The sequence below is a fragment of the Eurosta solidaginis genome, chromosome 4, assembly GCF_040869045.1.
Source record: "Eurosta solidaginis isolate ZX-2024a chromosome 4, ASM4086904v1, whole genome shotgun sequence".
NCBI lineage: Eukaryota > Metazoa > Arthropoda > Insecta > Diptera > Tephritidae > Eurosta > Eurosta solidaginis.
This window is the reverse complement of record NC_090322.1, coordinates 193,154,825-193,182,504: the sequence shown is the minus strand read 5'-3', so window position 1 is coordinate 193,182,504 and position 27,680 is coordinate 193,154,825. Positions and strand designations below refer to the sequence as shown.

Genomic DNA, 27,680 nt, shown 5'->3' with positions numbered 1-27,680 from the left:
GCAGAGAAGTGTGTAACTTTATCAAAAGTTATAGTATGCAGAAATTTAATCAATAATTTTCTGTCAAAATTTTCGTCAGAAAAAAAAAACAGGGAATGCAAATTCGTTTTGACCGATTAGAGTATAATGAATTATATGCGGAATGCACTTTTCTAAACCCCCGCTTCAAACAACAAGGTTTTCAAAATGAAAATGCATTTGAGTACACTAAAAATGTGCTGTCCCGAAAAATTTTAAATGAAGATATTCTCGCGGAACGGATTGTTATTGTAGACGACGATGCAATTGAAGAAGACAAAAACCAATGTATCTGGGATGAATACGATAATACAATACAAGGCCTTATGTTAGTAAGAACAGAGACTACGAAATCGGAAATTGAAAGATATATGGAAGAAAACTTTTTAGACCGCAAAAAGGATCCCGGTCCCGGATATCCGGTCAGATAGTAAATGAGCGAAGAACGCTCTTGACTACAAAGAAAGTATCCAGTTTGATTTTCTTGCACAGTAATATGTGATCAATTCAATATACATAGCTGCATGCTTTTTTCTCTTATAATTTAAACTAAAGTTCCTACAATTCTTAACATGATCTCACATGCCGTGATGTTATACGCTTCTTTTTACACCATTAACATTTTACCGAAGTGGAATACTCTATTTTAAATATTATGGCTTTTAAGTTTATTTAATGAATTAATGTTTATGTTATATTTCAGAGACTCCAAATAATTATTATTTGAAATTTATTATTTGAAATTTTTATGTTTATTTGAGATTAAAATCTTTTAACCTTCATACGGTCTTCAAAAAGATCGACATTAAAGGTCTTCGGGCCAAATTTGACCCCCGTTGTAAAAGCATGGTATAAAAGTTATTTATCACACTGAAATGTTTTGTAAAATATTGCTTATTATTTCTAGCTCCAATTAATTGATAAAGATAGTTTCTTTGACAACATTTATTTTAATTTTCAATTTTTTTAATAAAAGCAACAAAAGGGTCAAATTTGCCCCGAACACCTTATTTGTAAAAACATCTGTGGCTCGAAGTCGTTAATGTATGAGCCCGAAATCATTACTATCTTTTAAGTTTCTAAAATGAATAAAAGTCATAAAATATCAGCCATATTAATAGCAAACTTTTCGAGAAAAACGATTTTCTTCCCAAAATGGGTCAAATTTGACCCGAAGACCGTATGAAGGTTAATACAATTCATATAATCTTCTGTTTTTTATTGATGCATGCTTTTTACCTACTCTTCACCTCCATGCTTGAGCAGCTCGGCGGGTGAACAGTCCTTTCCCGCGCTATGTTATTCTTCAACAGGGATATCGAAATTGGAACTTCGCCATAGCCGGGTAGTGGAGCATATTTTCCATCGTCATCGATTGGGGTGTCGGGCATTCCTCATCGTACTAGTTATTTTTACGTGCTTGGCGGTACTTTAAGGTGTCCTCAGCGGCGGTGAAATATGCTCCTACTTATCGGTCACGTCGTTAGGTTGGATATTGTTTTCAGTGAGTAGTTGTTAGATTCGAGTGGAGAATTGCTCAGCAGTCTGTTGTGCAGGCTGCTTTTCGACAGCAAACTTCCTTAGCTTTGCTGTGCGTATCTTGGCTGCCACAAGATGGTTTCCCGAGTCGATATTTGGATCTCAAAGAGTGCGCCCATCTAGGACGCTAGAGGTGTGCCTGGCATCAATCACAACATGGTTAATTTGGATTCGCGTTTCTCGATCAGGAGACAGATAGGGTTGGTATAACAAACAGCCATTTTCGGTATCGAGGTGAAATAAATCAGCCTCTTCCCATTGGGGTATGTTACCTCATGCAGACATGGTTTTCCGATCTGGTGTTGAAGTCACCAAGCATGGTTTTAATATTGCTTCGGGACAGAGTTCGTATGTCTTCTATAAATTGTCGTAGGAGTCCTTATTTTTATCTTCCGTTTGATGCCACTTTCAAATTGAACTATTTAAATTGATTGAACTATAGTTCAATGAGGTGAACGAACTAAGGAACTAAAGACCTAGTTCAGTTGACTGAACGAACTAGACGTGAACTAATCTTTTAATTGAACTAAAAAATCCAACTCTACTGTTTAATGTCATTATCAATGCTGTGTATTTGCCTTAAATGTTATACCACCTTGTACTATGTCATCTCTATGATAACTTGTAATCGATCTTTGTAAAATAAATCGTTGATACCCTGGGGTTTTTTGCCATCGCTTTGTTCAAGTTGATATAAATACGTGCAACGGCAAAAAAGTCACGTTAGGTCACGCGAACAAATCGACACGTAAAAAACACCAGGAAATAAACTTGCTAAATCTAAAAGCCTGTTCATCGTGTGTGTCGATAGCGTGATAACTAGTATCGAACAGTTTAGAATCTTCCGTTTTTGCGATTTCCTGCGGGCCAAAAAGGACATTTAAGAAACATTTAACGAATCTTGCTGATACGACAGCATCGACAAGTCCGAATTCAAATATCAATTTTATAATAGTACCAGAACAAGCGAAATTGATAGGTGACCAATTAGGAAGCCAACTAACTAGATCAGCTGTTATGTCAAATATCTGTTTTTGCCGTCGACCACTGCTTTCCTCAACAGGAGACTCTTAAACCAACACCTCCGCCTCCAGGGCCAGCAGTACGCTGCAGCGTAGTACAACGAACGCCAAAATTAGCACCAAGTCATCCAGATCGTAAAGGTCAACACGAAGTTTTATTGCCACCAGGTTCACTCGATCACCTCGGACCAGAGCGCAACAACCACCAACAGTACCAACACAGCGCGCCCAAGACCGCGCCCCAAAACCAACAACAGAGACAACTTCACCAGCAAAAACAACATCACCAGTGACCACGCCGGCAGAGGCCCACGGTACGCACTCTGACGGCTATGTAAGTACCAGCCATGCATAAACTTAGATATAATTAGTTAAAGAAACTGCTAAGTAAGCCTTAGAGATTATCATAAAAGCGGTCAAAATATTTGAAAAGGGGTCGATTTTTTTTTTTGAGGAGGGTTTTAAGAAAGTTTCGAAGTTTTACGTGGGTTTTCAGACTCGTTTCTTTGACCATCGAGTTTTGTTGGATGTTTCACAGTTTTTTTTAGAGAAAAAAAGTGGGGGAATCACTGCTCGTTTCGAAATACTTCCAAGTAAAACTGCGATAGTTCCGTAAACTTTTCCGAGCAGTAGTTTGTTCTTTCCTTTTATAAATGGGTTTCGGGAAAATTTCGAGATTTAGAAGATTTGTGAACACTTTGACTGCGAAAGTTTTCGAAAATGTCCTTGAAGCTTCACTGTAAAAGATCCGTGCGAATTTTAAAGAACCTCGAGAAGCTTAACTAGCAAAACTCGACTAGTTCATGACCCTTCCAAAAAAAACTGCGAAACTTTCATGAACATTTTTCCAACTTTGGAGTTTATTTCTCTTCAATAACGGTTCCGAAATCGTTTTGGAGAGTTTTGAGATGTTAATGAAGAATGTTGAACACTTTTGAGCTTTCGAACGAAAATAAATGAAGGGAGGTGATAGCTGAAAATAATTGCTAGTAACCTTCAAAATAGCATTGCTGTAGGTAATTCAACAGTCTTCCTTTCTCTCTTGTTTTTTATTATTAAAGGCTATTGAAATGCATTGGCAACAAATGAATTGCTTTTAGCCAGACCCTATCAAGAAACTGGTAAACCAATTATTATACTGAATAAAAATTTATACGAACATTGTGAACAACCAATAAAAACTCAAGCTCCAATGCTTTGACATTGTATGTACATGATATATTTGTAATACGTATGTAGCGAGCAACCGCTTATGTAAACTATTAATGACATAAATTGACACTAACCAATTAATTATGAATACCCTAAAATAAGTCATACTTAGAAAAAAAACTTGCAAATATTGTTAAACGTTACGCTAATAAGCTAGGGCTATATGGAATATATTTTAGTATAACGTTTAGAAGCGCAAAGTGGTAGGTTCGGAAGTCGAAAGGAAGGATTGAGAATGTTATGTGAGGTTAGCAAGTTTAAGCTAGCGGGATAGTAGCGAAGTCAAGTATGGCATATAAGATATAGAAAGTAGTTTTGGTTTATATCTGGTTATATTTATGCATAAATATTCCAAGTTGTTTAAATTCTTAGTTGTAGATAAATAACTTTAGGCGTGTGAAAATCTATTTCACATTCAATTAATTTGAAAACCCTGAAAAGGGGGAATTGCATAAAAATGGAAGCAATGTTATACTAATTAAAGCTTAAGTAAAATAAAGTTACGGTAAAATAAATACATCCAACGAATAAATGTACAAATCGGTAAATACAATAAATGAATAAACAATTAAATAAGGGAAAAGTACCACAACGGAATAAAATGTGTAGCTACAATAACTACAAAAAATAAATTATAATAATCATTCTGCACATAGGTGAAACTTTACATCTTTTCGCGACTTGTTAGTATGTCATCTGGGAAATTTAAAAATAACAATATTTCTTTTAGAAACTAAAAGCATTAAAAGGTATACCCCCTAAATTTATAAAAACTTCAACCCATCAACAAATCCCTTTGTCAATAAACACTTTTGTTTACTTGTATGTTGGTCATATTATATAACAATTGCGCTTAATTATAAGTTACTTGCATAATGAATTTTAAATAAATATTGTATTATAAATGGGAATGCTGATTTTCCTTGTTTTTTAGAATGCACGTAGGTTTACAGGTAAGGGGCCACCGAAATTCAGGTGCGTCGGTGGCCATGGATTTGAGGGTGGGCTATGCACCGGGCGTCGCAACAACACCCGCGGCGCCCCCAAGATATATTCGGCCCTTTTATTTGTATTTTTATTTTTTCAGCCGTTTTTTTTGATTTTGATTTTAAACTTGTGGTAACCGGTCATTTCCGGTTCGGTTAGTTTTTTTTGCGTTAGTTTTTTTTTTTAATTTTGTTTTTTTTTTTTTTTTTGAATTGAGTTTTAACGGTCTGTCCGTGGCATCCGGTTCGACCGGATGTCGTTTCATTTTGAATTTGTAAGCGTTTTGAATTAGTTCTGCGTTGTGTCAGTTTTTTTGAAAGGCATGATATGACATTTTTTTCTGATTATGGCGCAGGAACAGTAAGGTTGGCAAGGACCCGTCCCAGCCGACAATGACTAGCCACTGTGTATCACCACATCATGCAGACCGCCTTCCTTACTGCTTCCACCATAGATGCGAATCCATAACATCATACATATCATACTTGTAAACATGTACTATGATTGCGCATTGCGAATGTAAACAAAAGATCAGGGGCCCTATTCGCTAACTTTGAGCTTTAAAGTGTACACAAGAAAATGTGTAAACTTTGAAATTCTTATTCTGTAAAGCAAAACTGTGAACAAAAAAACTCACTGATAAAAACTTCGTAAGTTTTCTTGGAAGCCAGTGTACACTATCATGATATTCAAAACTCATACGCACTGTTGCAGAATGACTTTTTTGTTTTCATGGCGTTTGATGAATATTTTCTCTTTGACATAATGACATTCAGCGCTCATTCAGCAAAACAATGTACACAACAATTTACAGAATGGCATGAAAATTTAAAGTGTAAATTGTGTGTGCAAATGAGTTTTCAATGAGTGTACATTTTTCAGTTTTTCACAGTTAGGGAATTGACCCCCAGCTGTTTTTTATGGGCAATTCATACGTCATTTACCTTTAGCTCTTGTTTTTTCTCACTTTCTTTCATGGGCAATTTTCACGTCATTTTCCTTTAGCTCTTGTTTTTTCTCTCTTTCTTTCATTCGCTGAAGCAGTCAAGTGTGACGTAGGTGCGCAGAACGAAGCAATTTTGAACTCGTGGATGCGCAATCTGGGTAGGTGATTTGTGCTATACACCACAAATCACACACAGAAGAGTTCAAGAGTTCAAAATTGCTTCGTTCTGCGCATCTACGTCACAGTTGACTGCTTCAGCGAATGAAAGAAAGAGAGCAAAAACAAGAGCTAAAGGAAAATGACGTAAAAATTGCCCATAAAATAATGCTTACATGCGCAATGCGCCACCTTCTATTATTCCATCATGTGTGTATAGCATGATGGAATTATAGAAGTGTGTGGATAGCATGATGGAATTATAGAAGATGGCGCATTGCGCATGTAAACATTATTTTAAAGGCAATTTTAAGTAATTTTCCTTTAGATCTTGTTTTTTATCTCTTTCTTTCATTCGCTGAAGAAGTCAAGTGTGACGTAGATGCGCAGAAAGAATCAATTTTGAACTAGTGAATGCACAATCTGGGTACGTGATTTGTGCTATACACCACAAATCACACACAGAAGAGTTCACGAGTTCAAAATTGCTTCGTTCTGCGTGTGAATTGTGCTATCCTCAAATCACAACCTCAAGATTACGCACTGCGCATGTAAACAAAAGATGAGCTGTTCTTTATGGGCAATTTTTACGTCATTTTCCTTTGGCTCTTGTTTTTTCCTCTCATTCGTTGAAGCAGTCAAGTGTGACGTATTTGTGCAGAATGGAGCAATTTTGAACTCGTGAATGCGCAATCTTCTGTGTTTGATTTGTGGTGCTATCCAACTAATATCGATATAAAAACATCGAAATATCGACTATATGTATCATTTATCTGACTTCTGTTCTCGGCCATTTCTCGGGTGCTTTCTAAAGGGCGAATTAATGTTGACTTATAACCATAATGCCATAACCAGATAAAGCAGCTGATCGAACCTACCTTATGGAAATTAATGTAATCGATTAATGGTGCCATACCGTAACGCTAATACTAATTCCACACAGACGGCTTATTGAATAATAAAGGCGGTTTTCTACATTAAGACGCTTATTGAGCTCAATCTTCCCTACAAAATTCAAATCTATTATTATTTCATTAGTAGCTAATCGAATGCCTAATGAAGTCAAAAGCACAATGCAACTCTGTTGGCAGCGTTCCGCTTCCGTTTCCGCTTCTTAGTTTTTGGTGTGTTCAGTGCTTAAAAATGTCATTTGTCAAATCAAATGTCATTGTCTGCATGGCGAAACGATACAAGGTGGCCGCATCGAACAGCTGATTAGAACCTTTTTTATTTGATTTGATACATCAACTACCGGCGGAGTACGATTTTGACATTTGTCCATCGAATTTACAAGTACATGGAATTTTTTTGTTTGTAGGTATGTCACCATGTTGTTGTTGTTGTTGTTGTAGCGATTAGTTACTCCCCGAAGGCTTTGGGGAGTGTTATCGATGTGATGGTCCTTTGTCGTATACAGATCCGATACGCTCCGGTAACACAGCACCATTAAGGTGCTGGCCCGACCATCTCGGGAACGATTTATATGGCCACATTAAACCTTCAGGCCATCCCTCCCTCCCCACCCCCAAGTTCCATGAGGAGCTTGGGGTCGCCAGAGCCTCGTCTGTTAGTGAAACGGGATTCGCCGCTCGAAGGTGAGGTTGACAATTGGGTTGGAGAAGCTATATATTGCGCTACACAACCCCTTGAGTCCCGGTATGTCACCATGCTCCCACCTTGTATCGTTCCGCCATGATTTTCTGTCTCATCCTTCATACTAATCGAGCAGATACTTCTGTGTGAAAGCAAAAAATTTACGATTCCATTAGCAGGTGAAATGAGATCATTAAGTTTCTGTGTGAAAACAGTATAACTCGATTTCATTGATTTCTATAAGGTAGGTGTGATCAGCTGTTTTATCTGGTTATGGCTTTATGGTTATAAGTCACAATTAATTCGCCCTTAAGGCCGAATTAATGGTGACTTATAACCATAAAGCCATAACCAAATAAAACAGCTGATCGAACCTACCTTATGGAAATCAATGTAATCGATTAATGGTGCAATACCATAACGCTAACTCGATTACATTGATTTCCTTAAGGTAGGTTCGATCAGCTGTTTTATCTGGTTATGGCTTTATGGTTATAAGTCACCATTAATTTGCCCTTTAAAGTGATCGTAAAGGGAATATGGTATGGAATATGGGATAACAATTATTTATTTACAACGTAAAATATCCCGAAATATATGTATGAATTTGAAACACTTACTAGAATTATTGCGAAAAATGACTGTGGGCGAGAAAATTATACCTTTGGATTATCGTAACAAGGTAATAATGGCACCGATGGTACGAGTTGGAACATTACCGATGCGTCTGTTGGCCCTCGAATTCGGCGCTGACATTGTATATACAGAGGAACTAATTGATTTGAAATTAATGCGGTGCAAGCGACGTGTTAATGGTTAGTGCAATATAACAATGTCATTCACAACTTAATTATTTCTTGTAATATATATTTAGCTGCTTTGGGCACCGTTGACTTTGTAGATCGTAGTGATGGTACAATTGTATTTCGTACCTGTTCAAGTGAACGCCAAAAGGTCGTACTGCAGTTGGGTACCAGCGATGCGGAACGTGCCTTGAGCGTGGGAAAGTTAGTCGAGCACGACATTGCTGGCCTAGATGTTAATATGGGTTGCCCAAAGGAATTCTCTATTAAAGGTGGTATGGGTGTAGCGTTACTTGGACAACCAGAAAAGGCCGAAAAGATTTTAACAACTTTATGTCAAAATCTTAGCATACCGGTAACCTGCAAAATTAGGTGAATTACAGTTGAAGTGTATTGAAAGCGACGGACGCAGTATTAACTTTAACATCTTTTTAAATAGAATATTGCCTGATATAAACGATACGATTCGTTTAGTGCAGCGCTTTGCTAGTACTGGCATTGCAGCTATAGCAGTACACGCACGTACACGCGATGAACGACCTCAGCACGCACCACATCCAGGTGAGTAGATACTACACCTCCATAAGCAATTTTAGCGAAAATTAGCATATATAACATCAAACTTAGCTCAAATGGTTTAAACATGATTTAGAAAATTTCCCTATCAGCAATAAAATTATTTCAGAAGAAAAAATCATCAATCAGTATACTTCTTCGCAACCAGCTTTATTGTCACATAGGTAATATAACCGATACTGGGTTGTAACCATGATAAAAAAAAACAAGGTATAACTGTTCCCTCTTCTGGTCGGTTATGATTTCTTTTTGAAGTTTTTCGGCAATATAATATTCCAAAATCAATCTCAGAGCAAAAGGAAATCAAAAAAACAAACAACCCAGTTGTAAATGTATGCAAGAAACTTCGATATTTGAAACATGAATTTGAGCTATTTATGTGTGGATGCCAGTATCCATGGTTTAACCATGCCAGTATCAATGCGCGTTTATTTCTCAGTGTAGTTTCTCAGCGAGCATGCATACTTTACACCCATTGTACTACTTCTATGTGCATATGGTTGTAATAATGCCGAATGCATAGAAAAACATTTGTACATCCATACGTATGTTTCATACAACGAAAGTACTATCCCTGCATTAATCAGTAGGAATTTATTCTATACATATAATTACAATAGCAGTAACATTGATATGATGAAAGATGGGACAACTTGAATCCATCAACTTTGATTATATGGACCATTATTACACTCACAATTCGTACGGGTTAGTTGTTATTGTTGTAGCAGTGCTTCGCCCCATCCAATAGGTTTGACCGATCACAAATTGTCCTTAATATCCTCTAACGGGAGTCCAAGGAAACTTGCTGTTTCAACAGGGGTGGACCATAATGAGATGGGTGTTTGACGCGTTGGTTCCACATTACAATTGAAGAGATGGTTGGTGTCATGTGGGGACACATTGCAAGCAGGGCATACATTGTGTATGTCGGGGTTGATTCTGGATAGTTTAACCTCCTACAGTATTCAGATCGAAGTTGAGCTAGACTGACTAGCGTTTCCCTAGGGAATGTGCGTTCCTCCTCTGCAAGTTTAGAGTATTGTTCTTTTAATACAGGATTCACCGGGCAATTCCTGGAATAGAGGTCCGACGTCTGTGTTTGTGGAGTTCACTGAGTACCTGCTTGTGTTTTTTCGCTTCATACGGCTGTTTTCTCAGGTGCCGTATTTCCTCATAATACTTACGGAGATGACTCCTTAAGCCCCTAGGCGGTGTTGGCTCGTCAATCAGATGCCTGTTGGGATGCCCAGGTTTCTGGGTATTCAACAGGAACTGATTAGCATCTCATTTCTCTCCCTGATGGGGAGTATTCTCGCCTAATTATGTAGATGGTGTTCTGGGGACATAAGACAGCCCGTGGCGATTCTTTTTTGTTCCATTGTTTCAATCGTTTCAATAATTGCTGGCTTTAACCTGTCAATTGGAATAGTTTTGATTTCAATTTCAATTTTAAAATACTTCTTGTTTTTTTTCAAGTACCTTGTATGGACCTTCATACGGTTGTTGTAAAAAACGCTTATTAATTAAACGAACAAAAACAAATTTACATGTTTGTAAATCTCTCGGAAGGTATATACCAATATTAGAGTTGTGATGATTTAAACTCGAATGAACATTTATAAATTTTTCACGTAATTTACCCAAAATTTCATTTGACGATGAATTTTCAGATGTTCTAACAATAAGTTCACCAGGCAATCGTTAATTTTGTCCAAGAACCATTTCCGCCGGTGTAGCTGAAATCTCTTCTTTAAATGCTGATCGCAAGTCTAACAGTATTAGAGGTAACTCACCTTACCAATCTCTGGTTCCATATGTTGCCATTAAAGAATATTTCAATTGTCTATGAAATCGCTCTACAATGCCATTCGCTTGAGGATGAGAAGCTGACGTTGTAATTTGATGACTGCCTAATAACCTTGTTAATTCTGTAAAAAAATTTGAAGTAAATTGGGCACCCTGCCCTCACTAGGGTAGGCACCTTGTCATTGGTGTGAGGGCTTAGCCGAACTCCACAGCGCCCGACTATGAGGCGGAGCTGTTTAGGACTGACATCTACGCCGTTTCGCCTCATACAAGGGCGGCGGGATGTCGGTGACCAAGAACTGCCAACCCCCTAATCCAGGGTGTTATGCGGACCGTGCCTATTGGACGATTTGCAGCCAGGGGATAAATTCGGCTGTATTCGAACGGAGCCTTCCAGATACCGGGCCACCTCGGGAAGTATTAATGGCCTTACCACAGTAAGGGGCGCTGCTGTGGCGGACGGTTCTTTCCCCGTATATAATACTGGACCGCTAAGCCCGTCTTGTCGGGCAGGTGGTCGTACGACCAAGATGAACGACTCATTAACGATGTAAAGAGGAGGACTGAGTCGCAATCCAAGGACGACAAATACGAATTAAGCGATGCGTCTGACTCGGGGAGCGAGAGTAGTGCCGATTCAATGAACTCCGTGTTGGAGAAGCACACAAATGAAAACGGAGTAGAAGAGTGGAGAAGGGTACGGAGCAGAGGAAGTAAAAGAGCTCTCTCGCAGTACCGTGCAGCACTAAGAATTGTACAACGCTTGGGAGCAGTGGTCGACCCAACAGAAGTGGAGATCGAACGCTTGGAATGGGCCCATGAAGCGGTAGAAGTAGGTCGAAGGCAGTTCAAAAGGTTTGCTGCGAGAAACCCTCGGTTCTGCAATCGGTACGAGGAGGAAGAAGCGTCGAATGGCAGAATGAATAGGCAACGTTCGGCGGAAGGCGACGAGCCTGCTTTCAAGAGGCAGAAAGGACCCAGTGTTAGAGCCGCGAGGCAGGGCAGTCGCATAGACAAGACAAGTAGGCCCAAAGCTGTAAGACAGATGGGCTCCAATAGCGAGGTAGCAACTACTTCGAAAGCTGCGAGTCAGAGGGAAGTTCCAATTAAGGAAGTAGGAGATAAGCCAAAGGGAGATAACGCTAAGACTCCGGCTTTCTCGGAGGCGCTAAAGGGAGTTAACGCTAAGACTCCGGCTTTATCGGAGGTGCCAAAGGGAGATAACACTAAGACTCCTGCTTTTCCCGAGAAGATAAGTGATGTGGCGAAGCAGTCACTGACTGTGGCGCTGGTTGATCGTAGCAGTCCTTTCGGACAAATGACTACTGAAAGGTGGAGATCTGTGGAAAGGGAGCTTATTAGCTTAGTGCTTAAGATGATGCGGGAACAACCAAGTAAGCCCCTTCCAACCTTTGATTCGGGGGGATGGTATAATGGTGTGAAAATGATAGCGTGCGACAACATCGCGAGCTTGCGGTTCCAAACCTCCAAAGGCAAGGCACGCGCGGTTTTAGGTGGTGGATAAAGCGCAAATCCCCACGGTACCAAAAGTTAAGGTATGGATACCATGCGTGATGAAGTCGGAGGATACACTGCGACTTATGCAGAATCAGAATCCGAACATACCGACACAGGATTGGAAAGTACTTACTGTATCTCGGCCTACCGAGGATGGTCAGTTCTACATCTTCCATATAAACAAGCAGACGGAGGATATTTTGTACACGCAGCTTGGTAAAATGTCCTTTGGCACTGGCAAAATTTACATGCGACTCAGGAAAATAAGTCCCGAGGATAAAAACCCTAACACGCTAGAGGTGGGCGAAGTCGAAAAGGACCTCAAAAGCCTAAGGGAAAAAAGACAGGTGGATGTCCCCGACGTCACCACGAACGTGCTAGAAGAGGACCAGCCGCTAAATAGTGCTGTGACTCGCACAGAGGAACAGCCTGCACAACAGTCACGAGAGGCTGAAGGGGACCTCGAATACTCTAAACCAAAAGGGCAAGGGGAGGACGAAGACGTCAAGACGAAGGTACTGGAGGGGGACAAACAGCCCAATGGTGCTGCGAGTCCTACAGATAAACCTCCAACACAGTAAAGTGGCGTCGAGCGAACTCCTCCTAACCCTTGAGGAGGGTTCGTTTGACGTGGCGCTGATCCAGGAGCCGTGGCTCTCATCGGGAGGAAAGGTTTCTGGACTTAGCGCGCGCGGGTTTGGCGTTTACTACGCGCAAACGGAAGGACGGGTGCGAGCTGTAGTAATGGTAAGGAAACAGCTGCATTCATATATGCTGCTTAATTACACCACTGAGTAGCGGTGGCCGTTGAGCAAAAGAATAAGCAGGCATTTATCCTGGCGTCCTGCTACATGGCCCATGCTGCGGAGGTCCCACCGATGGAGTGCAAAAGGCTAGTACAGGAGGAAGGGCGCAAAGGGCGGTTGGTCATAGGCGCAGATGCAAATGCGCACCACAATGCGTGGGGAAGAGCAGATACGAACGAGAGAGGCGAATCTCTGTTTTGTTACATCCTGCAAACTAATTTGCAGATAGCCAACAGGGGAAATGTCCATACATACATTGGTCCAACACACAGCAATGTTCTGGATATTACATTAAGCTCCGAGCGTGATATATCAAGGTATGATTGGATGGTTCTTGATAGACCATCCTTCTCCGACCATGCGTATATCAGCTTCAACATCCCCCTAAAGAGGGTAGAGAAGGGAGGAACCTTTAGAAACCCTAGGTCAACGAACTGGACTAAATTCCAGGAACATGTAGAAACAAAACTGGGACAACCCAAAGAGGTTGCTAATGTAGAGGAACTGGAGGAGTCGAATGGATTCCTAACAAGGACGCTTATGACTGCGTATAACAAAGCTTGCCCTCTAAGAAGATTCAGAGGAAAAGCAAAGCCGCCATGGTGGAGCAATGAGCTGAATCTTCTAAGAAGACAGGTAAAAGAAATGTTTAAGCTCGCAAAGACCGCGGAAAGCGAAGCGTGTCGGGACGAGTGCAGGGATATACTGAGGATCTACAAGCGTGAAATTACCAGGGCGAAGAGAAACTCATGGAAAAGTTTCTGTACGGGCATAGAGTGCTCCAGCGAAACAGCACGGTTGAAAAAAGTCCTAGCAAAGGGAAACATAGTTCAGGGACTAATAAAGAAAGAGAAGGGGGAATGGTCACGTAATAGTGAGGAATCCCTTGAGGTGCTTCTCGATACACATTTCCCATCGGGAGACGGTTTAGAGGAGCCAGCAGACATCACTCACACTTCGATCACGGAGCTAGTAGTGCCGGGCTTGGTGACCGATACCAAGATCGAGTGGGCAGTGAAGACGTTTTCTAAGTTTAAATCGCCGGGCCCAGATGGTATATTCCCGGCCATGCTACAAGTCTCAAGTAGGGCGGTCGTGGAATGGCTTAAAATAATATTCGATGGGTGCATACGACTGAATCATGTACCGCACTCTTGGAGAACTGCTCGTGTAGCTTTTCTACCAAAGGCGGGGAAGATCGGTCACGTGTATCCCAAAGACTATAGACCCATTAGCTTAACATCATTTCTGCTCAAAACCTTTGAGAGGCTGATGGATGTGTACATAAAGTCCAACGTGGATGAAAAGCTGCTCTCCACAACACAGCATGCGTACACCAAAGGCAAGTTGGTAGACACTTCATTGCATAGGGTGGTAATAAGCATAGAGAAATCCCTGGAATATAAGGAGTATGCTCTAGGAGTCTTCTTGGACATTGCCGGAGCTTTCAATAATGTTGCAAAATGGGCGATTATGGATGGTCTTAATTACATTAAAGTACATCCTGCCTTAATCAGATGGATCGGCTGCATGTTAAATTGCAGAAAGATTACATCACAATGGGGATTGTACGGGGCCACGAAATCAGTGGACAAGGGCACGCCGCAGGGAGGGGTGCTATCACCTCTGCTGTGGACGCTGGTCATCAACCAACTGCTCAGGCAATTCGATGAGGGACCCGTAAAACTTACGGCTTACGCAGATGACGTTGCAATTGTCATAAGTGGAAAGTGCCTTCCAACGATTAGTTCTTTGATGGATCGGGCGCTTCGCGATATTCATACTTGGGCATCTAATGTCGGGTTGAAACCCCCAGCGGGTTAGGGGGTCAGAATATACCCGCGGTAGGTATGCCTGTCGTAAGAGGCGACTAAAATGCCAGATTAAAGGGGCTGTGTAGCGCAACCCTTCAGGTTGCCAGCGCAATATATAGCTTCTCCAAACCCAATTGTCAACCTCACCTATCCGCGGCGAATCCTGTTTCACTAACAGACGAGGCTCTGGCGACCCCAAGCTCCTCAAGGAACTTGGGGTGGGGAGGGAGGGATGGCCTGAAGGTTTAACGTGGCCACATAAATCGTTCCCAAGATGGTCGGGCTAGCACTTTAATGATGCTGTGTTACCGGAGCGTACCGGATCTGTATCCGGCAAAGGACCATCACATCGATAACACTCCCCAAAGCCTTCGGGGAGCAACCTTATCGCTACAACAACAACAACAACAACATGTCGGGTTGAAAGTCAATGCGGAGAAGACGGATATGGTCTTGTTTACAAAGAGGTACAAGGTCCCAAATTGGACCAGGCCTAAGTTAGGAGGGGTGACCTGACAGGAGAAACCTTGCACAAAATATTTAGGAATCATCCTAGACAGTAAGCTGTCATGGAAGCTCAACGTGGAGGAGAGGGTCAAGAAGGCCTCAACGGCACTCTATGCATGTAAAAGAATGCTGGGGTGTACGTGGGGCCTATCGCCCTCTCTTTCTCATTGGGTTTTTACAGCGATTGTAAGCCCTATTCTATACTATGGAGTTCTTGTTTGGTGGAAAGCCACACAAAAAACAACATACCTCAAAAAATTAGAGGGGGTATGCAGACTATCGATGCTTAGCATTACGGGAGCCCTGAAAACAACCCCGACGGCTGCACATCCCACCTGTAGACCTGATAGCAAAGAACAAAGCGTTAACGACCGCAACCAGGCTCGGTGCTTCGGGGCAGCTTGAGCGTCGACCATATGGCCATAGTAGTATAGCGTCATCAATCACAAGACGAACAGACTACATGATTCCCTATCTGCGCTTCGAGGGAGATCTTAAGGCCACAATAGAGGTGGACGGTTGGCGCAAGGGTGCGCAAATGGCGGACGAGGCGATACATGTGTACACCGATGGTTCCAAAGTAGTGGAAGGAGTAGGGTCTGCGGTATATTGCGCTGATCCGGAAATAAGCAGATCCTACAGGCTGCCGGATTACTGTAGCGTTTTCCAAGCGGAAATATTAGCCGTAACCAAAGCAGTAGAAACCCTGGAAGAGAATAGCTTAAGCTGCAACCGTGTTAACTTTTATATTGACAGTCAAGCAGCAATTAAGGCAATAGTCTCGCATAGCACAGCATTTAAATGCGTGTTAGAGTGTAAGCAGTCTCTGGAGAGAATCGGGACAGGGAGAAGCATACATCTATATTGGGTCCCAGGGCATATGGGAATAGATGGGAATGAAAAAGTGGACGAACTAGCTAAAAAGGGCGCATCCCTTGAAGCTTGCTCCGTAGATGTCCCAATTAGATTGGGCGAGATTAAGCGAAGTCGAGAGGTGCACATGATCAACCAAGCGGGAAAGGCGTGGGTTCAAGCGCGGGGCTGTAAAGTGTCGAAGATTATGTGTAGGTCTTACAACCTTAGACTTACACAGTTGCTCCTCTCATTAAAAAGAGAGGACTGTAGACTCATGACGGGTATTCTGACTGGACACTGCCTTCTGGCGTCACATGCCTTTAAACTAGGCTTGGTCAGTGATAGCAGATGTAGGAAGTGCGGGTTGGAGGAGGAAACGATCGAGCACGTTCTGTGCTCTTGCCCTGCGTGATACAGCTGTCAGATCTAGAAGCAGCAAGTGGCTTAAGTCCTAGGAAGCTTCTAGTATTTGCCAAGAGGACGGAGTTATTTTATAACATAGGTCCTGGCTTTTAATAGGGTTTTTCAGTTTGGTCGTTAAAAAAAACTGCTGGTAACACTACGGACTCACATCAGTCTATGCGAGGTCCTCATGGACCGGTCAGTTCAACCTACCTACCTTGGGCACCCTGATAAGTAGTTATTTCTAGAGGTACACCAAACCGAGGTATATATATATTCACGTAAAAATTTATTTGCAATTGCTTCTGCAGAAATTTCCCTTAATCCGTATGCTTCTGGCCAACGTGTGAACCTATCGATAATAGTCAAAATATAGCGATGTCCCTTTCAAATAGGTAAAGGTACTACAATATATAAATGAATATGTTCGAATCTTTTGTTCGGTATTGAAATTTTACTAACTGGTGACTTCGTATGTCGATAAAGTTTAGATTTTTTACAACTAATACATTCTTTGGACCATCCATTAATTTCTTTATTCATGTTTGGCCAAAAATATTTTTTAATAATTAGACGGCGAGTGGCTTTAGTACCCGGATGCACTATCCCATGTAACTTATAAAATACTGTTTTGCATAAATTATTTGGAACGAACGGTCTTAGGAAAATCTCCGGATGAATCACTCCATATATTGAAATTTAAATGAGGAATTTTAATCAATTTTAAATTGATTGTTGAGATAAAAGATTGTTTAGTTCATCATCTTGTTGCTGTTGTTTTTCTAAAATTTTAAAATTAAGTTAATTTTGAATTGCCTCTATTTCAAATGCCCTAGATAAAGTATCAGCTACCACATTTGCTTGTCCAGTAATATGCTGAATATCACTTGTCCAATAAATTCAAGATGTCTGGTTTGTCGTGGATTTCGTTCAGTTTTTGAATTGAGAGCGAAAATTAAGGGCTTATGATCACTAAACACAGTGAATTCTCGTCCTTCTAATAGGTATCGAAAATGTTTAATATGTTGATTGGACCAAATTCTTTATGAAAATGTTTGCTGGGTTGGAGCTGTTTTGATATGTATAAAGAAAAAACCAAGAGTTTTTACTTCTCTCTTCTATGCATTTCGACGCATCCGCGTCATCATCAGGAAGTCTATTTATTTTCAAACAAACAACATGAAAATACAAAAGTAATCATTATTTTCAATAAACATTACAAAATCAACATTAAAACATTAACTCACAATAATTTAATTAGTTGTACAAACACAATAATATCACAGGACAATCGACACATTAATTTTTCTTATTTTCTATTTTTGTTTTTATCATTTTTTATTATTGCTGTATAAGCGCTATTTGTATTGTCAATGTCTTCTTTCAAATTCATGACATTCGTCATATGTTGTTGGATGCGGAGACTTTCCAGTGTCATCCTCCTTTTGCATCTTCTCTCAACATCTAAAATTTTTGCGTTCCCAAAATCAGCTGTATGGTCATTGTCAGTCAGGTGTTGAGAAAGAAAGAAAATGTTTAATATTAAGATAAATTGCTAATAGTTCTCTATCAAAAGCACTATATTTAATTTCAGCTGGGGAAAGTTTCTTCGAATAGAATGCGAGAGGCTCAGATTTATTCTTAAAATTTTGTTGTAGAATTCCACCGACTACCGTATTGGATGCATCTACAGTTAAAGTCAATTTTGCATCTTTTCTAAAATGCTTTAAAAAGACCTTAGATGCAAATTTATCTTTAATGCATTCAAACGCTTTAATAGATTTATCATCCCAAACTAGAATTTTGTCTCGCTTTTTACTTGATTTATTAATTAAATCATATATAACTCCAGTAAATTCTGCTAATTGTGAAATATATCTATGGTAATAATTAATCACACCAATAAACTTTTGTGTTGGTTTAATGGATATTGGTAGTTCAAAATCTCGAATAGCTTTTATTCTATTTTCAGATGCATTTATTTTGTTTAACATTCAAACCACAATCAGACAAACGTTCAAAAAGTATACGGAGATCTTTAAAATATTGCTCTTCTCATTTGCAACTAAAAGATCATCAATGTACGTGAAAACAAAATCTAATTCACCTACAACTTCATTGATGAATCTTTGAAAAGTTTGTGCTGAGTGCCTCAAGCCGAAAGGCATTCGAATGAACTCAAACATGCCAGAAGGTGTAGTAATCGCCGTTTTTAATTAAACGGTTTTATTTAGCTTGGCTTGACAGGCTGGTTGGCACGAATTTTGTAATTGAAATTTAAGTAACTTCCCGATAAGCTACAAGGTTGAAACTTTGAATATAGTTCCGAACCCGATGACATAATAAGAAAAAAATTGCTGTCGTATTTGTGGTCCGATTTGGCTCATATTTGGAACACATAATACATACATGAATAGAAAGCGACATGTGAAAAAAATCGACGCTAGGTGGCGCAAGGATCGAGATATTAAAAAAAAAATCGTATTTGTGGTCCGATTTGGCTCATATTTGGAAGACATAATACATACAAGAATAGAAAGCAAGGATCTAGATATTCACAAAAATCGTATTTGTGGTCCGGTTTGACTCATATTTGGAACACATAATACATACAAGAATAGAAAGTGACCTATGAAAAAAAAATCGGCGCTAGGTGGCGCAAAGATCGAGATATTAAATAAATCCTATTTGTGGTCCGATTTGGTCCATATGTGGAACACATAATACATACATGAATAGAAAGCGACCTATGATGTCCGATTTGGCTCATATTTGGAACAAATATTACATGCAGTCCGGTAGAAGTGACATCAAACTATTTTGGAGTTGGAGGAGGGCCAAGCATACGTGGCGCAGAGTCGAGTAAAGTCTTTGGAAGGATTATGTATTGAGGACTTATATTGTAACAAATTGTGAGGATAGAGTCCTTGCAATAATGAGTCACTAAATGAACTAAATAGAATAAGAAATAATAGGAGGCAATTAAATAAAGACTAAAAACTTGAAAATAAAATAATAAAAAAAACTTTTTAGTTAAACGGTTTTATTGAAAACAATACTTCCATGAAGTAATAATAATACTAAAAGCTAGAAAATAATTAGGTAGGTCCTAGGTACTAGTCATCACACTCCTCATCAATCTAGTGCGTTGATCAGACAATTAAATAAAAGCGTTGGACGTGTCAAATTTCTATTGATAGTCGTCATATATAGGACCAACTGAACTTTAATCAGGTTATGCTACGCCTCACATTTTTAGAAATTTCACGCGCCCAACGCTTTTATTTGTCTGATCTACGCCCTAGATTGATGAGGAGTGTGATGACTAGTGCCTATGACCTACCTAATTATTTTCTAGCTTTTAGTATTATTATTACTTCATGTAAGTATTGTTTTCAATAAAACCGTTTAACTTAAAATTTTTTTTAAAATTATTTTATATAAATATTTTCTTCTGCTATTGGAATTTGGTGATACGCTCTAACAAGATCTAACTTTGAAAATATCTTATTTCTTAGATTCATATTAAAATCCTGAATATGTGGTAAAGGATAACGGTCAGGAACAGTAACAGTATTAAGTCTTTTAAAATCACCACAGGGACGCCAATCAATTCTCTCTTTTTTTGGTACTAAATGAAGTGGTGATGCTACAGAGGAATTTGATGGTCTACAAATTCCAGTTTTTACAAGAAAATCAAATTCAGTTTTAGCTATCTTAAATTTGATTGGGTCTAGACGTCTGGGCTTTGAGAAAGGAAGATTGCCTTCTGTAACAAGTCTATGAACTGTGGTATGTTTAACTGGTTTCGAATAATTTGGCTCTGCTATAAGGGAATGGGGTTAAGATCGTGGCGTATGGGGACGACGTGGCGATCTTGGTGTCTGGTCCTTTCCCCTCCGTAATGAGCGAAATCATGGAAAGGGCCTTGGCTGAACTCAGCAGGTGGGCACAGGGATGTGGCCTTAGGTTAAATCCCGACAAGACGGACCTGCTTCTCTTCACGAGGAAGTACAAGCCACCTGCCTTCAGACTACCATTCTTGAACGGCCAGCAACTAACCCTGTCATCGAGTACCAAGTATCTGGGACTAACAATTGACTGCAAGTTGAATTGTAAAGTATGCATCGAACGGGTACGGAAGGCCTGCATCGCATTCTATGCCTGCAAATCAATGTTTGATAAGAAATGGGGACTGAATCCAAGACTGGTACTTTGGATGTACGAGGCCTGGTTAAATAGTCTGGTGGGAAGCTCTAAGAAAGAGCTACAATCTCACCAGCCTGCAAAAAGTCCAGCGCACTGCGTGTGTTGGTGCCACAGGGGCCGGACGCACTTGCCCCACAGCTGCTTTAGACCCCATTTTGCACCTGCTTCCGATCGACTTGCATATACTTTGTACATCGTCACAAACCGAACTGAGACTTAGGGAGTCTGGGTGTTGGGAGGATACTCAGCAAGGGCATAGTAGTATCCTAAAAAAACTTCCGGATGGTACATGTAGTACCGAGACAGATTACTACCCTCGCAAACTGAAGTTTGAGTACGGTTGTAATACCGCCATTCCAAGCAGGAACGAGTGGAAGATAAACCCGGGCATAAGGGTCGACGGCATCCAAATCTACACTGACGGCTTCAAGATGGAATCGGGAAAGGGGGCCGGAGTCTTCTCTGAGTCCCTAGATTTGTCTGCATCATTCAGACTACCATCGCACTGCAGCGTGTTTCAAGCAGAAAGCCTCGCGATTTGGCAAGCCTGCAAATCACTAGAGGGCTTGAATGTAGCTGGTAAAGTTTGCAACCTGTCGGATAGCCAAGCACCTATAAAAGCGCTTTCCTCGCTACACATTAACTCAAAGTTAGTGTGGGCTTGTAAGCGACTCATATTCCATTTATCCACCAATCTAGAAATACGCGTTATCTGGGTCCCGGGTCATAGCGGGATAGAGGGTAACGAGAAGGCCGACGAGCTAGCACGCAGGAGCTCATCGGAGATGAAAGAGGAAATAACCAGTGTCGAAATAGGCATACCCTTAGCTGTAGCCAAGGGGAATATCCAAAGCGTCTACTTGAAGAAAGCACAAACAAAGTGGAATAACATCACCACCTGTGCAATATCAAAATCTATTTGGCTAAACTATGATGGAAAGAGGACGGGAAGTCTTCTGAACAAATCCAGGGCTAACACACGCAAACTGATAGCAGTCTGTACCGGTCATTGGGCAGTAGGTACGCATGCGGAAAAGATGGGCATCCCGTATAACGAATACTGGAGAAGCTGCAAAGATCCAAATGCCAGGGATACAGTAGAACACTTTATGTGTAAATGCCCGGCTCTAGCTAGAGCCCGGATAAGGTTCCTTGGAACTCCGTTTCTAGAAGACCTGAGAGGGTTATCTGTGATAGCAATCCCGAATATTCTTAAGTTTATCAACAACTCTGGCTGGTTGTAATACACTGACCGTAACATTCCGTAGGTTTTTAGACGAGTTACATGGCATCAAAACGGCGTTAAATAGCTACTTGGGTGACCAGGGTCGCAGCCATTTCACCTACCTACCTACCTATAAGGGAAGGAAATTCTTTCTACAATTTTGTGTATTGATTTTCTACCTAATGGTTAGCGCAGCATGCCTAAAGCGTACTGATGATGAAGGCTTAGCACTCTTCGAAATGGATCTATCTGCGCACCTATGGCAGGTTGTCTGAAAAATTTTCTACTTACTATTCCAAAAACAAAATACAATTTTTCAAATTTCGAAAAAAAAAAAAAAACAATAATTGTCATTAGAAAAAAATTATTGTTCTGGCCTTGAGCTCGAATCGAACCTTGAATCATTTATCAATAGGCCGATAAAAACAAAAACAATTGATTTCCTACTAAAAAAATTTTTGGAAGATAACATTACAATAGTACGAAATTGTGTTAACTGATAAATTTGTTAATGAATCTACTAAACATTTGTTTTTAATATCAATGAGAAGTCCATATTTGCAAAAAAATCTGCACCTATAATCGGTTTCGCTACATAAGCGATCAAAAACACAAAGGAAAATTCTCGCCTTAAACCTAAATTAACATTTACAAGTTTTTTTCCATATGTAAAAATCTTTGCATTAGCTGCTGTTAAGATAATTTCTGATGATTTTTTTATACACTTTTGTTGGATTACTATTTTTCACAAACGCACACGGTTCTTCACATCTAGCTTTATTTCCGAATTTGTAATGATATCTACATAACCAGTTGTGATTATCACGAGATTTCGAACGATATCTAATGTTGAAATTAAACAATTATTTTTTAAAAAATATCTTTGTATTACACAAGAAAAATTATGAAGTGAACAATTTTTTTTTCAATTGTCAACACATTTAAATATTTCACAAAGAGTTCTTGAAATAAAAATATTAAAACAAGTGAAATATTAAATAACAAGTGGGTTACCACATAGCTCCCCTCTAAGAAATTACATAAAAGTCAAAATAATAATAATTAATATGGCTATTCATTCGATTGAAATACTGTTATTTTTTAATTTTATCTTGAAGTGAAATTTTAAACTATTTTGGAAATCGTTCAATAACTTCATACGGTCCTGAGTATTTAAAATCTAAAGATCGACCAGCATCAACACGAATTCAAACATGTGTACATGTATATAAATCTTTGCTAATAAAAATGGTTTTTCTGGAATGTGCCGAAGTTGAAATAGGTTGTAACTTTTTCATAATTGTTTTTAAAGTTGAAACGAAATCTGTAGGATCTCCAACTAGTTGTGGTTGAAAGAAATCTCCTGGAAGTTGAATTTGTTCTCCATATATAAGTTCAGCAGAAGTAGTTTTCAAATTATCTTTAAAAGAAGTACGAATTCCTAAAACCACGGAATTTAGCGTTGATGTCCATTGTAAATTTTCATTACACCGTAATCCTGCCTTCAAAGTGCGGTGAAAACGCGCCAACTAAATCATTCCATTGTGGATGATAAGCTGTGGTGACATGATGTGTTGCTCCAAGAATCTTTGATGATCTTTGTGATGATACAAATTGACGACCTCTATCAGAAATAATAATATTTGGACATCCAAACCGGCATACCCAAAAATCGTAAAACGTTCTGCAAACTGTTTCAGCTTTAATATTTACAATAGGAAAAGCTTCCGGCCATCGACTAAATCGATCAACACAAGTGAGTAAATAACTGCATCCTTCAGATATTGGTAATGGACCAACCAAATCTATATGGACTTCCTTAAAATGACCACTGCTTACTGGAAATTCGCCAAGTGGACTCGAAATGTGCCTTGAAATTTTTGATTTCTGACATGAGGTACAAGATCTAGTCCACTATACCACATCCTTATTTATTGAAGGCCAGAAAAATTTCTTTGTGATTAACTTTTTAGTCGCTCGAATGCCAGGATGCGATAAATGGTGAATATTTTTAAAAACTATTTTGCGAAACTTAAGTGGCACATGTGGTCGTGCTATACCTGATGATACTTCACATTAAATTTGAATCTGGTAGATTGATTATTTTTAATAAGCAGCTTCCCTCAGACTGCAACAAACTTCGCAACTCCAATTCTTCTTTTTGGGTTCGTGCCATCTTCTCATAATTAATACTTTTAATCGATGGATTCAACTCTTGACAGAGTATCGGCGACAACATTGTCTACGCCAGATATATAAACAATATTAGTTGAAAATTGCGATATAAAATCTAGTTCTTCTCTTAGGTTCTCGATAGCTTCTATTTTCGGTATGATCGAATCCAATTTTAATGAAAAAGTAGAAAATTCAGAATGTGACGATATGTCATTACAAGGCATAGCAGTTCGAACATTTTTTTATCTTATTCAGCAATGGATAATGAAGAAATAGGAGAAATTTGCTCAAAAATTGTATCAGCTAATATTGCCAGCTTATCTAATTGATTGCATTTTGTTACCGCACGGATGCACTTGACCTTTTCCGGAAGTCTTTCCAAAAATAACATTTTTAACACATTATCACTGACCTCAGATACAGCTAAAGCTTTCATGCGGTGCATGAGATGTGAAGGCTTTTGATCACCTAACTCTAATTGTTGAGCAGCAGCTTCAGTTGACTCTCTTCGGATTCAGTAAAATGTTGAATAATTCGGGTCTTCATAGCTTCATAACGTCCTTACCTGGAGCATTCTTGATGATGTCTTTCACCACATAAAGAATCGATGGGTCCAGATGGCTTAAAAGATATTCAAATTTTGTTGAGTCTTGACGTACGCCAGCAATGAATGATGAAACTTGATTCAATTTGCAGAAACCAGATTTCAGGTTCTTTACGCCAGAAAATTGGTAGTTTAGGGATACGTGCCGAAAAAATCTCACCGGCCGATACGGTGCCCGGCACTGAAGTTGCAGAAAATGAAGACGGTCCCACGCCGGATGTTGTTGATGTTGACGGATTGTTGCCAGAATTATCTTCTCTCGTGACCAACGGCATGCTCGAAAAATTGGGGTCACAAAATGTTGAAATTAAACAATTATTTTTTAAAAAATATCTTTTTATTACACAAGAAAAAATTATGAATTGAAAGGTTTTTTTTTCAATTGTCAACACATTTAAATATTTCACAAATAGTTCTTGAAATAAAAATATTAAAACAAGTGGAATATTACATAACAAGTGGGTTACCACATCTAACAGGAGTTCTAAAACTACTTCTACTTGTTGAACGTGATCTTGAATAATTCTGACTAATTTCTTTCTTAATTTCACTTAATTCCAAAGATAATTTTTGAAAATTTTCACAAATTAAAAATGTTGTCTTAACCAAATTAGTAATAATAGAATTTTCTCCTTTTGAATTTTGAGAACTGTTTATCAAAGCAATTTCATTTTTACTGATAACTTCCCAAACGTTATCAGCTAATTTAGTTAAACCATTTATGTCATTGGAATTCGAACTTGTTAAAATTACATTCAAGTTTTTAGGTAATTTTCGCATCCAAAGTTTCTTTAAAATTTCTTGGCTGAAATTAGAACCAGAAAGTAGAACCAAAGATCGGTAAAATTCCGAAGGTTTACGATCACCCATTTCAGTATCAGACAACACTTTATCTAACTTCGCATTCACACTTAAGGAATATCTTTCAATCAAAATTTTTTTAATGCAGTATATTTATTTATTTCTGGTGGATTTTGAAAAAAAACCTAAAATGGTTATTATGACTTCCTGAGGTAATGCAGTTGTTTCTTGAGTAATTTTTTTAGTATTAAACTGCATTTCAGCATTTATTAACCATGCTTCAGGGCAACTTGTCCAAAATTGTTTCACTGAAGTGGAAAAAATTTCGTTATTGTTTTGATTCGCATATGGATTTATTATGTCAAAATCAATAAGTGCATCGTTAAGCTGATGTGTTGGTGAAGATATGTTGTTGTCGTTTGGTGGTGTGCGAAGCATAATTAATATATAATATAAAAATTTTTAAAATAACGTTTAACGTTCTACGTTTTTAAATGTAAAAATATTTTTCTAAACCTCAAGAAGAAAGGGTTTACAATAATAATATATCTAATAATAATAATAATATATTGTTACGAATTTAGAGAAATTCCGCTTATTTCCAACCTTCTGCAAACGTTGGAATCGCTAAATTGTCGAATAAATAACTCCAATATTCAGTAATGCAAAATGGTCTTTATTATACTTCTTTAAGGTACTTCACAATAACACTTATACTTCACAACTAATTGCTTGTTTAAATCAAACTGATTGCTGACTACTCAGCGTGTGCTGCTTTTATACTCTCCGTTGCTTCATTCGCATATTTCTACTAAAGTCTAGACGTTTCGCTTTCTAGAACTGCTGTATCTCCTGCTTGATAATTGAGGTACATATATGGATACCTATTTGTAGTTTATGTTTCTCTTATGACCATATGCGTGTTTATGGGTGAGTAACACTTCGGCTGATGACTAGGTACATCTGTGTGTGAGTTATCTCTTCGTTGCCTTGTATGTATGTGGGTAAATGATGATTGATTTAATGTATACAAGAGTGGCAGCTTGCTTATTGTTGTTGGGCTTTTATTTACTTAGTATCAGCTTAGTGATACTAATATTCGTCACACTGTCCTCCACCTAAGTCGGATCGTCCCGATCAGACTAATTTTCCGATCTACACGCTGCCAGCCTTTCCAAATGAACCACTTTCATTTTGTTTCGTGGTTTGCCAATGGCTTGTATGTGGTAAACTACATCGTTGAGTCGTTTTATATGGGCCTTCCCAATTACACTACAGTTTCAGGGACAAACCTTTTTTCGTTGTGGGTTCTATAGCAGCACCAAATCTCCTTCCAAAAAACCTTTCGAATTAATTGCTTTATCATATCTGGCTTTCATCTTGACACTCATAATCTTGGTTCGTTGTCTTACAAGATCATGTATTTCCCTCAGCTCTGCCTCCAAGACACCAGTGGATTTCTTGCATTTCTCTCCGCATCGGCATTTGTCCCAAACTCCAAATCAGCTGGCAGTTGAAGGTCATTGCCAAAAATTGTTTTTGTGGGGGTTTGGCCCGTTGTCTCATGTACTGTCGATCGGTAAGCCATCACTAATAATGGTATGCGTGTATCCCACTCTTTATGAAACTTGTTCACTACTTTAAGTGCTCCTCCAAGGTTCTATTGAATCGTTCCACCGTACCATCGCACTGAGGATGAAATGCAGTTGTCCGTGTTTTTCGAATGCCCAACTTCTTACACATTTCTTGGAACACAGCTGCTTCAAAATTTCTCCTTTGGTCAGAATGTAACTCCATTGGTACACCATACCTTGCAACCCAATTGTTTATGAAAACTTCTGCTACTGTTTCCGTTTCTTGATTTGGGATTGGATATACCTCTGGCCATTTGCTGAAATAATCTATAACCACCAGTGCATATTTGTTTCCGCATTTGCTAGTAGGAAATGGACCTGCGACATCCATAGCCATCCTTTCAAATGGCGCACCAGTGTTATATTGCTTCATCTGGCCATGACTTCGGGTTTTGGGCCCTTTCGCTCTGCTGCAAATCTCGCAATTGGCAATCCACTCAGTGACCGACTGTCGGCAACCAACCGAATA

General features: G+C 39.2%; 2 protein-coding genes across 5 annotated transcripts in view; one reads left to right on the top strand and one right to left on the bottom strand.

The window, feature by feature from the left end:
- Positions 1-7,700: 7,700 nt before the first annotated feature.
- The window catches only part of Dus2 (Dihydrouridine synthase 2), a 73,953-nt gene continuing 53,973 nt past the window's right edge, over positions 7,701-27,680 (top strand). For 2 of the 4 annotated variants that reach the window (XM_067784392.1, XM_067784390.1), the window contains exons 1-3: positions 8,022-8,288; positions 8,348-8,648; positions 8,716-8,837. In XM_067784392.1, coding sequence (XP_067640493.1) covers positions 8,075-8,288; positions 8,348-8,648; positions 8,716-8,837 — 637 coding nt within the window. In that variant the 5' untranslated portion in view covers positions 8,022-8,074. The other 2 variants (XM_067784393.1, XM_067784394.1) reach the window with 2 other exon arrangements.
- The window catches only part of mRNA-cap (mRNA-capping-enzyme), an 82,404-nt gene continuing 72,552 nt past the window's right edge, over positions 17,829-27,680 (bottom strand). Inside the window, exon 8 of the mRNA XM_067784389.1 lies at positions 17,829-18,054. Within this exon, the coding sequence (XP_067640490.1) occupies positions 17,873-18,054 (182 nt within the window). The 3' untranslated portion in view covers positions 17,829-17,872. The remainder of the gene's footprint in view (positions 18,055-27,680) is intronic.